At 47.2% G+C, this 13,449-nt stretch overlaps 1 protein-coding gene across 2 annotated transcripts in view; it reads right to left on the bottom strand.

The window, feature by feature from the left end:
* Positions 1–13,449, bottom strand: part of PTPRA (protein tyrosine phosphatase receptor type A) — a 132,548-nt gene that overhangs the window by 101,501 nt on the left and 17,598 nt on the right. The window contains exon 2 of one of the 2 annotated variants that reach the window (XM_042808186.1): positions 2,078–2,215. The exons of the other annotated variant lie outside the window; for it this stretch is intronic. Coding sequence (XP_042664120.1) covers positions 2,078–2,095 — 18 coding nt within the window. The 5' untranslated portion in view covers positions 2,096–2,215. The remainder of the gene's footprint in view (positions 1–2,077; positions 2,216–13,449) is intronic. 2 annotated transcript variants of the gene reach the window in all.

Genomic DNA, 13,449 nt, shown 5'->3' with positions numbered 1-13,449 from the left:
TTTCCGGTGGCCCACAAGAGTTAAGAGGCTCAGAGTGATGGACACCTCTGGCACCCCAACGTCCAGCTCTGCCTTTTGCCTAACAGCCCCCACTGCCTGGAACAGCAGAACAAGTCCCACGACCTCAGCTGTGGACCTCGCTGTCCCACTCCGACGGGAATTCGCTCTGGAAGGAAAGCGCTGTTCGACTCTTTCACTCCAGCCAGAGCCACGTCCACAGCTGGCTTCATCACGCAAGACAAACCACTCTCACGCGAGCAGTTTTGTTGGGACCGTTCAGGCTGGCCAGCCACACCAGGCAGCACTGGCCCCGGCGAAGCATCAGCCCACGGCCGCTCGCTCCTCTTCGTGGGAGTTCAGGCGCATCCCGCCGATCCAAGCGGCTTCAGGGTTCCAGCCGGCCACTGAATTTCTGGCTTCCAAGCCCAAACAACCAAGAAGCCTTGACAGACACATCCAGACCACAAGCTTTCTTGAGAAGGCTCCTGCCTGCGTGCAGGTCGTATCTTTGTCCTACATTTTCACTGGATTACGATAGGATCTGTGTTGTTTTGGCAGGTATTTGAACATATTCATCGGTTCTTGCTTCTCTAAAAAGGCTTTTTTAATACGAGCAAAAACCGAATAATAAACAGAATTTAGGCTACTAACATTTACAGTGTGCATGATAGGCAAATTTCTTCTGTATCCCTGGTTTTAGTCTCACTAAACTTAATCCTTTTCTGGAATCACCTATGGAGGAAGCATGCACCAAAGACAAAGCACTTGGCCACTTCTCAGTAAATTAGTGGGATTAATTCAGCTGCTGATCTCAATAGGAGTTTTCCCCAAATCAAAAAGTGAGCCAAGCAGACTAAAAAATAGATGTAGCAAAACACAACATGAAATTCAGTTAAGTACATACACACACACACAGAGATCTGAAACTCATTGCTAAGTATCATACAAATTCAAAGGGAAGCCTTTAGTCATCCATAAAGTTATGACTGACTTCATTTTGGCACAGAGGTATCACACCAGGTTTGCAAAGAGTTCAAAGAATTTTTATATGAAACCATAAATTGGTCAAGTTTGTGAAGCACGCAGTGTCAGCAGGACCCTATGTGCAAGCTTTAAGGAAATATCGAACCACATATACAAACTTCATATCCAGACAGGGTGAATCCATGAAAGCCACAGCAGCAAGAAATGCTTTAAAAAAAGACCTCATTTATAAAAATCACCAGGTTTCACATGCGCATCTCAATTTGCTACTCCAGCAACACCATCCCAGCATCAAATCCATTTTGGTTGGAATGAGTCCTCTGAAATACTGAACAAAAATTTTACAGTAAGATTTTTATTTTTTTGTTTGTTTAAAGCTTTCCTCAATCTTTTCCTCAAGTTAGACCATGGGAAGAACTTCGACCAGAACAACTGCATACAAACTCCCTGTTGGGTGTTCGTTTTTAATTCATTAACATCCAGAGTAACATTCCTTCTTACTCCATAACCTTCCTTCTCACTCCGTGACCTTCCTTTCCTCAAAAAGACTCTGGGTTTTTTATTTCCCCCACCTTAATAAATCACTCATGCCACAATTACATGCCCATCTGTGCCAGGGTAATAGCAGAGGTCACTGTATTTCAGTCTAACATTAGTTTCTATAACCAAGAAGAAAAAAAAGCCTTAACAAAAGCCCTCTTCAAAATCATGCAAATATTGATACCCAAACTCTTCATGCCTCACAACACAAACTTAAAGCTTAAAAAATTAAAGAGTCTTTCCAGTAAATAAAGAGAAAATGATGGATTCATGAAAGTTTGCAGCAAAGGAAAGGCAACCCCCCAGTCTATAAAGACCCCATTCATTAAGACCAAAAAGGCGAATGATGGAGCACAGGTTTCACCACGTAGATGTTGTAAGACTGAGAGATGAGAATCCATGAGAAAAGCCGTACGCTCGGCACCTCCCTTCGGAGGCTTCCAAAGAGCTCAAAGTATTTTTATATGAAACCTTTGGAGGTGCTGTTCTCCTGCGCAGGCTACAGCAGGAATAGCCTCATACCCCAAACGTCTCGTTAATGTTTCTACTATACCTTGAAAGGGACGCTCATTCAATTTTTCACCTCCCCAACACAACGGTCAAAGCCTTTTCCGATTAATATCAAACCGGGACGATGACGAGTAATATACAATCAATCCTTATTAAGGCTGATGATTATTCTCGATGCGCCCTGTAAGAGAGAAACACCCAGTTAATGGCTTGTGTCAAGACAAGAAAGTCGTTTCCCACGGATCAGCCACATTAAGTGAACGACCTTTTTACTGCCCCAACTGCTTGAATTTTGTTTCAGATGACTGGAACCGTCCCATATAGCTGAGATTGTCCCAGCCACTAATGTAGTCTCCATAAAAAATAAGTTCATCAAAATATTACAAGCACAGCTGGAGGTACATCAGCCTGCAGAAGGCACACAGATGGTTGAGAAGAAGACTGAAAACCATAGCCCAGGCCACGCAAGGAGTAAGCCAAGGCTACCCTGTCTGCTACTACACCAGGAGCCTAATGAACAAAAAAAAATTTAAAATCTTCTCTTTTACAGCGAGGACAACGAGGAATATATGTCACTTGGCCTGAAACTGGAAAGATCTCCATTTGTGCCAGATTTTACATCCAAGTCTAGACCACTGCCCTAAAAATAACCTTATTTTCTCTTTTCTAGAGAAGGCAAGGTTTGTGGGCAGGAGCAGGGCACTTGTTAGGCCAGCCAGCATCACTGGAAAAAGGGGACAAACCTTTCAACCGCACAAACCTTTCTGGAGCCCTGACACAGGGGAAAGTGTTTTCAAAGCAATGCCCTGCTCAGGAAAATGGCTCTGAGGTGGAATTAGGCATATATCAGTAAGACCATCTACAGGAGCGGATAGGTGGCCCTTCTGGAGTTGTGGGTGTGTTAGTAAGGAGAAGAGGAAAACAATAACTATTTCATCAAGTTGGGGGAGAGACAAGTAAATTAGTCCCTTGGCAACCAGCTTAATGGGACCTGGTTATTTTCTCAGTTATTCAGTTATATATATATATTCAGTTTCTCAGTTACTTTCTGTAGGACTCCTTCCAGTTCCAGATTTCATTTTCGATGAAAGCTCATTACACATTCCACATGCCACACAACACATAAACAGGCATGATGCATTTTTCTAAGGTAAAGCAAGTCTCAAATAGCTAAAACCACCTATGCTGTTAGAACTTCTTGGCAAAATTCAACATCCTCCTCAACTGTAGCAAGCGAAAAGCTGATGCTCTTTGTTATAATGCTTTATTAAAAGCCTTTTCGCGTGGGGAGGAAGCTGCTGTGTACAGCACCCAAACCACCCACCAGCACCCAGGCAGCAAAGCTGACAGAAGAACCGATGCCCGACAGCTCCAACAGCAGCTCCCAGGTTTGGCCCTGAGCATCTTGGTGTAGCTGACAGAGACTGCCATCCTGCAGAGCACCACTGAAGGAACCAATATCCCTGTTCCAACAGAAAGCATCGCCATGACAGCTTTTATATTTGCATTTGATAAAGCGTGGAATCACAGGACCTTAAAGCCCCCCCAGTGCCCCCCCCTGCCCCGGGCAGGGCCCCCTGCCCCCAGCCCAGGGGGCTCCCAGCCCCGTCCAACCTGGCCTTGAACCCTTCCAGGGAGGGGGCAGCCACAGCTGCTCTGGGCACCCTGGGCCAGCGCCTCACCCCCCGCACAGGGAACAATTTCTGCCTTATATATAACCTAAACCTACTCTCTTTCACCTTAAAACCGTCCCCCCTCGTCCCATCCTCACCCCCTGACCCAGAGTCCCTCCCCCCCTCTCCTGTCCCCCCTTTAAGCCCTGGGAGGCCGCTCGAGGGGCTCCCCGGAGCCTTCTCTTCTCCAGGCTGAACCCCCCCAACTCTCTCAGCCCGGCCCCCCAGGGGAGCTGCTCCAGCCCCCCCAGCATCTCCGTGGCCTCCTCTGGCCCCGCTCGAGCAGCTCCGTGTCCTTCTGCTGTTGGGGGCCCCCGAGCTGGCCCCAGCACTGCAGGGGGGTCTCCCCAGAGCGGAGCAGAGGGGGACAATCCCCTCCCTGGCCCTGCTGGCCACTAAATGGGAAGATCAATTTATTTATTTTAAGTTGTTGTAGAAAGGAGGTATGTTCTGCAGACACAGGGAAGAAGCAGCTGAGCATCTTCTCCCTCGTGGTGCAGCAATGCTCCCCAGACACCCACTCCACTGCTTTGCATTCCCCAACAAATAACCCAGGCTTGCTCACGGCAATGTGGATTCCTGATCCGGCTTTGTAGCAAAACAGGCTCCCTCTAATTATCCCTCAGTCTGACAACATCTAAATGGTGGAACGGGAATACGTCAGAGACTCAAAATGAGAGAGTGTGAAAACAAGACCGTCTCCTTTCTCCATTCACACCGCAGGTCCCAAGCGCACGAGGACACGCTCCCGCCCGAGTCATTCCCAGGAACGCTTTGCAGCCCAGCAGCAACCACAGATATTTCCCACACAAGTGATTTTTTTTTTTAAACAATTATTTAAAATGAGAGGATAGCACAAGTAACTTTCTGACTGCAAGGAGCAACGGTGTGATTAGAAGGATCGGTCATGTCTATAGAGTCTTATTAGAAGTAATTTATATGCAAATAAAACAAATATCCCCCACTTTTCTAGGAAAATGCCAAATTCCATACAGATTTACATGCTTTATAATCTCATTGACTTCAGAGGGACTGCCTGCAGTATGAATCACCAGGCTGTGGCCTCCCAGCAATAGAGAGTAATCCCTTCATACTCGTCCTTTCAAAAACCCTAACATCCTACCAGGTGCTGCAGCTAAGACCCCACAAGCCAAGTCTCAGCCCTGCGGCGATGCTTCTCCTCTCCCTCTGAAAGCTCGGGGAGGGGGTGAAAGGGACATAAAAGTCTGATGATGGAAATGCCTCAGCGAGCCCGGCCTGCGTGGCTGAGCACGGGGGTGGCTGGGGGGGTTATTCGGGGCAGCACTGGGAGAGAGAGGCATGAACCCTCCTTCTACGTAATTAAACCCAGATGGAAAAGCCATTCTGATGTGAGGGCATCAAGTATTTTTGTTAGGAAGGCCAGGGATAAATGAACTCCTAGCTCAGGCCCTAATTTTTTTTTTTTCGTTGTTGTTTAAATTCTACCACTTCCTAAGATTTCAGCATTTCCTCGTTATAAAGAGGAGCTCCAGTCTGGCAGCTCATCTGCCCCTTCTCTCCAAGGCATCGGGGCAGATGCTTCCCCCAAGTAGGCTCTTAAAAATTACACGAACTGCTTCTCTATTTACAAACATCAGTGAAAAAGGCAACTGCTGACCCCAATCTTCACTTTAATCACAGCTGTTATTTACAGTGCTACCAACACACTGGGATAGAGGCTAATAAATGTTTAATGGCCCAGTAAACATCAAGGGCTTTATCTACAGCCCATTTCAAAGCCTGATCAAATAGAATAATCCTTGGCATGTCTGTCTGCTGCTTCCCTGGCCTCCTGCGGGACAGGAGGAGATGTATACGGCTGCTCTATATTCAGACAAGAAAGGGAGGTTAGCTATAGGGAAAGGGAGGTTAGCTATAGGGAGAGGGAGGTTAGCTATAGGGAGAGGGAGGTTAGCTATAGGGACAGGGAGGTTAGCTATAGGGACAGGGAGGTTAGCTATAGGGACACAGATGTTTTCCCTGCCTCCATCTCAATTTCTTGCTCCCAGAAGGGCAGGACTATGCATCAACCTGTCGGACCTCAACTGCCACATATACAGAAATGCAGGTGGCATCTATCTCTAGGATTCAATAAAGCAGTTATTTCCAACAGGAGTATTACACATATTAAGGAGACAATATGTGGAAGAAGTTGAGAGAAGTATCATTTACTTACAGACTAGGGTACAGGGGAAAAATACCTGCATGTTTCATGAAGACTATGAGACCAGAAATGCTGAAGTTTTCAGAAAGAAGTTTTATTAAAAAAAAAAAAAAAGAGTATGGAAACAGGATCAATACTTAAGCAGTTTACATAGTGCACAACTTTCACAATGCACAGGATTGCCAAGTAGCTGAATTCTTCGCATGCATCTACCCAGGCAAGTGCTGACTTCTGCCAGACCAACCGATTCACCACATGTTGGAGAAAAACATTTGTTCAGGCAGATAAACCACTTCCTCAGATCTGAAATGCAAGATATCTTTTCCTCCCAGTTAGAGCTGTGGGTCCATTACTCAATATGCCCTCCCCACTCAAGTCTTACTTATCTTCTAGACCCCCATATCTCCAGTAGGGTATTTTAAATGAGTCATTTTGACACATTAAGGCTAAGCAGTTATGTTTTTATTATGCTATTACCCATTGCTGTGACAAGCTTCCCTAAAGATCTGATGGTAAGTCACAGTCCAGTTATGGTTCGGTAAACTCACACAAACAAGAGATAAACACATCAGAAAAAGCCAGGAGGACTTCAAACGGAGTCGTCACCCCCGATGTACCATGGCACCATCCAGCTATTCCACACATGGGCTAGACCTGTTCTGTAGTTTTCTGGGCCATATTCAACATTTTTTTTTTTTAGCCTCTAAAGTAGCCCCAAAATCAGGTCCTGGTACTGGTGAGGTCTTTTGATACAACCAAGGCCAACTGACTCCATCAACACCACCACCTCTTGGCTCACATGATGGGAGAGACCTGCTTCCCACTTTGATCTGGTCAAACTGGACGGTCCTTCAACTCCAACCCAAGCAGAAGGCGAGGGATCAGGGCAAGATTATGAAAATGAAGGCTCAAGGCCAACATAAAGGAGCCTGGAGGCAGGGCTGTTGTCAGGGTGTAGCTCACCCGTGCTGCCATGCACCGGCCCCCTCCTTTCCCTTCCCTCCATGGGACATTTTCATTTAGCGTGGCCAGGAGACTCTTGCAGAGGATGTTTAAAAACTCACAGAGCTGCCAAAAATGTCAAATTAGAGCACAGCGAGAGCTCATAATAAATCCACCCAAGTGAACCGCAGCACTGCTCAGCTGCCTTTTTGGGTGAAACCAAAAAATCATGAAAGCAAAGGTCTACCGGCAATTACACCCAAAATGCTTCCTGCCTTTGCACGACTCTTTGTTTGCTTTGGGTTTTAGTGGTAGATGGGAGCACAGGCTACAATTTGTGGGAGATAGGTTATTGCTGCTAATGCAAAGAGGTTTCCCCCCCTCCCCCTCCCTTAACAGATAAAGAAAGCACTAAAAATGCTATTGGTCCTGCATTCACAGATGGTAGCAAAAATTAGCATTATTTATTTGTGGCTTTAGTCACTTTTAAAAAGCAAAACAAATAAAGGAAGAAATGCGCCTGAATTAGGACTCCCTCTCCTTTCTTTTGCACCTAATACTTCAAAATGCAGCAGGGAAAGAGCGTGTCGCAGAGCTCTAAGAAACCACACTTCGAAAAAAAATAATACATTTACCCAAGAAGGAGAATGAAAACAAGCAGAACAATAAGAGTCACGGAAGTTTGCTCCAAGGAGACATCTGGGAAGGTGAAAGGAGGAAGCAAGCGAAAGAAAACACACAGCATAAAGATACAAATTAATCCAAAACAGCAGGAGAAGAATTATTAAGCCATTTCACATTTATTCAGCACTGCATTCAATAAAAAAGATGTGATCACACACGATTCAAAATCTAGCTGCATTTACATACACATTCATACCCCTGGAGAGGGCTCAGCCCACCCCTGTATCTCCTGAAGAACTCGGCCTCCCTGTCTCACAATCACAGAGCAGCTGACGTTGGCAGGGACCTCGGGGGGTCATCTGGCCCAAGCCCCTGCCCAGGCAGGGCCACACAGAGCTGGTTGCCCACGGCTGTGTCCAGATAGATTTTAAATACCTCCAAGGATGGAGACCCCACAACCTCCCCGGGCAACCTCTGGCAGTGCTCGCTCACCCTCACGGTCCAAAAGCGTTCCCTGGTGTTCAGAGGGACCCTCCTGCCTCTCACTCTGTGCCCGTTGCCCCTCGTCCTGTCACTGGGCACCACTGGAAGGAGCCTGGCTCCGTCCCCTCTGCACCCTCCCTTCAGGTATTTATCGACATTGATGAGACCCCCCTGAGCCTCCTCTTCCCCGGGCTGAACAGTCCCAGCTCTCTCAGCCTCTCCTCAGAGCAGAGATGCTCCAGTCCCTTTGCTGGGCTCTCTCCAGTCTGTCCGTGTCCCTCTCGTCCTGGGGAGCCCAGCACTGGACACAGCACTCCAGGTGTGGCCTCACCAGCGCTGAGCCGAGCAGCAGGATCCCCTCCCTGGCCCTGCTGGCAATGCTTTGTCTAACACAGCCCAGGACACCACCTTTGCCTCAAGGGCACGCTGCTGGATCAAGCTCAACTTGGTGTCTACCAGGACCTCCAGGGTCTTTCCTGACGAGCTGCTTTCCAGCTGGGTGGCCCCCAGCACATACTGGTGCCTGGGCTTGTTCCTCCCCAGGAGCAGGGCTTTGAACTTCTCCTTGTTGAACTCCCTGAGGTTCCTGCTGGCCCATTTCTCCAACCTGGTGAGGTCCTTCTGGAGTATCAGCCACCGGCTTGGTGTCATCAGCAAACTTGCTGGGGGGGGGGGAAACTCTGCCCCATCATCCAGATCATTAATGAAGATGTTAAATGGGACTGGACCCAGTATTGACCCCTGCAGTACACTGCTAGGCACTGGCCTCCCAGTAGACTGCACGCCACTGGTCACCACCCCGCGGGCACAATCAATCAACCACTTTTCAATCCACCTCACTGTTCATCCAGTCCATACATCAACAGCTTCTCTATGAGGATCTTACAGGAGACAGGGTCTGAGGCCTTCCTGAAGCCCAGGTAGACAACATCCACTGCTCTCCCCTCATCTACCATCAAGCCAGTCACTTCGTCACAGAAGTTCCTCACGTTGGTCAAGCAGGACTTTTCCTTGGTGAAGCCATGCTGACCAATCCTGATGATTTTCTCATCTGTCAGATGCCTGGAAATGGTTTCCAGGATGATCTGCTCCATCTCCTACCTGTACTTACAGTTTTGGCTCAGAAAAGCTGGAGAATCTCACATTTATCTACTCGGTCTTCTTGAGGGATACTCCTTGATAATTGCAATGATAGGAATTGCAGGGAAAGAGAAGGAGAAATACTTGTAGGTCACTACGAAATATGGTATCATACAGGCCAGCTCATCACCAAAGAGTTTAGCTGAGGTGAACAACAAATAAAAAAGGCGGAGAGAGCATCAGCTCAATGGATGATAAATATACATCATTTTCTCCAGGAGTGAAGCCTATCCTCACTGCAAGAAATTATCCTCTACTTCCAGGGCAAATGGATTACTCATGGACAGAGAAGCCAGGGGCAAAATTAACTCTTGGAGCCCAGAGTGCCCCAGGAGATCTGATCAAACCCATCCTGCTCCTTTCCTCCACTGCACACAGTCCAGGAACCTGATGGCCTCTCTGATTGCTTCCATCACCACAGTAATTATTTTAATTTTTAGCTTCTTGATTTTGGCAGAGACTCTCTTAAATGCCCAATCAAGAACAATTAAATGCAAGAATTAAGTGAAATGGGGCACCAACAAGGTTTGGTGTCTGTCCCTTTTCCATTAAGTGGGATGGAACATTAAGTGCTCAACATACAGGCTCAGGAGCAAGCCTACAAAGGGAGGCACCCTCAGAAGAGATCCAAAAAGCCTTTTTCTGAATAGAAACCATCCAGAACTTGTCAATAAGAAAAGCTAAATTCTGCAAGGCCAGCAAGATGGAGCCCTGGCTTCAGCTCCCGCTCGGGCTCAGCAGTTCAAATCCACTTCCTACATCCCAGAGAGAACAGCCTAGTCAGTCCATGGTCTTTTCTGTCCTTCCCTGACGATGCTACGATGCTAAGCAGTCAAATATGCAAGTCACTACACCAGAAAGTACACAGCGTAGTGATTCAAGGACTTACCTAGGAGGGAAGTTCTGGCCATGGTCCTCTTTCTCAGGACTTTTTATGTGCTTTATATTCACTGGACTTGAGAAATCCACAAGCACTCACACTGCACCCACTGCTGAGAAAAGGGACCAGGACGCAATTCCTTCCCTTTTATGTTCCACCAATAAATTGTTTGCTCCTCTGCACGGGTGCTCAGCTTGCATTGGCAAGGAGGGACGCAGCACTTGTGCTCCAAGCAGCCGGACAATGCTGCAGGTTTCTCGACAGCAGTCAAAGCAATGGGAACCTAACACCCAGACCAGAAGTCTCTCAAGGACCTTCCAGTGTTGGCTGCCCAAAGAGCCCAGAACATAGGTCTTCAAAAATGGTCTCTTACTCAAAGGCCAACAGTTGTTTGACAGTCACATTCAGATCCGAAGTTTTCTACTCATCCATGAATTCAACAGTAAGACCAAGCAGATGCATCATTAAGTCCAGTTCCTTTACTTTTGAGAACAAGTATAATTATCCCCAACTTCATAGACATAAGACACTCCTAGAGAAGTGACTTGTCAAACAGTGAGATGACAGAGGCAGCAACAAAAGCCCACTCACCCTACCCCTGGTCTCATGCCTTGCAAAATAATTGCTTTCCCACCCAGAACTAAAAGCTACAATTACACCGAGAATGAGTCAAGCCGGAAAGACCTATTTAAAAAAAAGGGGGAAAAAATGGAAAAAAGCTTTAATGAAAACATGCAGGCGATTCTAAAAGAGGCCCATTTTTGCATTGCACCTTGTTTGCTCATGCTTTGTCTCAGCTGCCAACCACAAATTAAATACTTTAGTTAAAACTTTGCTCATCTGGTACCTTTAATACTTAGTCACTAGAAACTGAACATCTGTTTTGCTTTGAGGCTTTCAGCAGTGACTCAATGTTATCTACAGTGTTGGACCGCTGAAGATTAGTATTCCTGAGGTGTTTTTTTTTTTTTTTCTCCCCCTTCCCTAGCAACAGGGCTGCTTGCTTGCAGGAGGAGGGATCAGCCTCCAAAGTTGTGTTACAAAATCATTAAATTTTGACAGAAGTTGAGGAGGAAGCACAGGACCCAGAGAGATTTCATCCTTGGCTGAGGTCTCTCCCAGCACATACCTGCGCCCCACAGCTCTCTAGGATCCATCCACCGTCGCAGGGTGATGCACGGCTTTCAGGCTCTGGAGAAGCAGCCAATCTCCCGCTGTGTTTACAGTAAGCATCATAACCACATCGCAATTAAAATGACTCCAGTAGCCCTCCCAGCACGTGCATCTCTCCCCCCAAGCCTGAAAGCAATCCCAAAGGTTTATCTGCGATTTAACCTCCGCTGGCTTCAGGCACGGCAGGCAGCTCAGCATCACATATCTTCATCAGTAATAAAGTACCCGAGGTGGATGCATAGCTTTAGAAAGAGGATGCTGCAGCAGGAAATATCCCTGCACGGAGGGACCCAATTAACTTGGTGATACAAGACACCAGCATCCTATTAACACGGCAGACGCTGTGCATGCACAAAGGCAAGCCACGCCTGGGAAAAGGACTTCAAGGATAACATATGCTGCGTGTATATGCAAGGGAAGAGCCTGGACACGGTCATCACCTTGTCCTGCTGTAAGGAAAGGGATCTGTGCAATATCCAACCCAGCTGACAAACCGATCCTCAACAGCCATTTCCCCCCCTTATTTGTGCAAAGCCGATCCTGCAGCTCATTCAGCAAACGAGCGTTTGCCCTGGAAGATCATTAGCCATAAAGCAAACCCACAGACCTCTCCTCTGCCTCGCCAAACGGCAGCCGTAGAACAGACCCACGAGTCTGAAAGGCGGCGACTCGGGCAGTGGTTGGCTTTCTGGGGTTTCGCAGTCTCCCACATCAGATGCGGGCACGCCACGCTTGAAGGGTTTTACAACCCACTCCACTCTCACATACAGGTAAGGGCAGGGCCACCGAGGATGCAGATATGAACCTGCTGGGGGATAAGGGGTCCAAAGATAAATCTGGGGAAACCACTATTCCTGGCTCCCACCCAAGTGCTTTAACCTCCAAAAGGTTCTTCCCTCCTTTGGTAAAATCTTAAAAGTTTGTGTGCATAGCTACAGCCTGAGATTGTGTGAATGACCACATCTAAGATCCGTTTAATTCAATACCTCCACAGCAACCAGCAGCAGGTCTAGGAAGCAAAGTCAGACACGCACCAGGACATACCATTTTCTCTCCAGAACACTTCCCAGTCTCCAGCACGGACTGGTGCTGCCCAGGGATCTTTGCACTTTCCTTCCATGAGTTTATCCAGTCACCGTTTTGATCCATGTAAGTTTTTAAGCATCCTACAGCAAGTAGCAGCATAGCTTAACACATGGGGTAGAAGTGTTTACAAACAGCGACAGCATGTAGGGGGAGGACATGCTACCAGGACACTACCATCCACTCTAAAAATTACGATACCCGTAGCTCACAAAGCTCCACTGAGTTCTCATCCCAAAGTTTTTACAGCGTTAATATGGACCACGATAAACAAGCACTGCCATGCAAGTCTTAAAGATTCAAACTGCGCTCCTCATTAGTACCTCTGCGGGCAAAGAAGCAGAAGAACTGGTTTGGAAAGAGAAAAGGAAAGAAAACACAGATGACTCCGATAACATGTCTAATTAATAAAGCATAAACTAGACAGGCTGGTTCAGTCTGTGCTTCCCATCTGCTTTGACTTCAGTCGGGATGGTTCCCATCTCCACAGGAGCCAGTTTCCGTATGATATTCCTCCGTGCTGAAAAGCCAAAGATGTGCCTTCAGCACCCGGGTACATAAGCTCCTCTAGGGATTTATCACACATCCTTGTGTTCCTCTCCTCAGGAGAAGCAATGAACAACAAAAAATCCAAGTGTCCAGTATGCACAAGACAGTCCCGAGACATCAAGGCCATATCCCAAGGACTGAACAGAAGAGTTTGGTGTAAGTTTGCTGTAACTTCATAGTCACCAGTCCTTCGTGGCCTCTAGACAGGTACTCATCTACCCTTAAAGACTTAAACTCGTAACAGTTAACACTTTTTTATGCTGTTGCACTCTGAGTGACTTTGCAATCAACTGCCATGAAGTCCTCCAGTGTAAATGCTGATTTCTAATGATTTATGTGTGGAGTGACTAGGCATAGCTCCCTATAGTCATCAGTTAGAATTACGATATAGAAGTTCAGGTTCAGACAAGGCCTTGATCTCTGCATGTTTCTGGTCCTCCTTTTGGAAACAATAAGCAGAGAAAGCACATACCAAAGAGTCCTAGCAATAGGAAACATCCAGACACTCGCAAACACACACCCTGGCCCTAAAAGCTTCAAAGAAAGGAAAAGGCAAGTGACAAAAGCGAGGGGGGCGTCTCCATCGCTCCCCAGAAGGTCAGCGGCGGAGCCAAGGACAAGACGTGGGAGTCAGAGAAGCCCATCAAGTGTCTGTGGCACCCTGACAAAATTGCCTCTGTGAC

The sequence above is a fragment of the Tyto alba genome, unplaced genomic scaffold (genome assembly GCF_018691265.1).
Source record: "Tyto alba isolate M040663 unplaced genomic scaffold, T.alba_DEE_v4.0 Super-Scaffold_6, whole genome shotgun sequence".
NCBI lineage: Eukaryota > Metazoa > Chordata > Aves > Strigiformes > Tytonidae > Tyto > Tyto alba.
The sequence above is the reverse complement of the archived record's forward strand: the minus strand, read 5'-3'. Positions and strand labels throughout refer to the sequence as shown.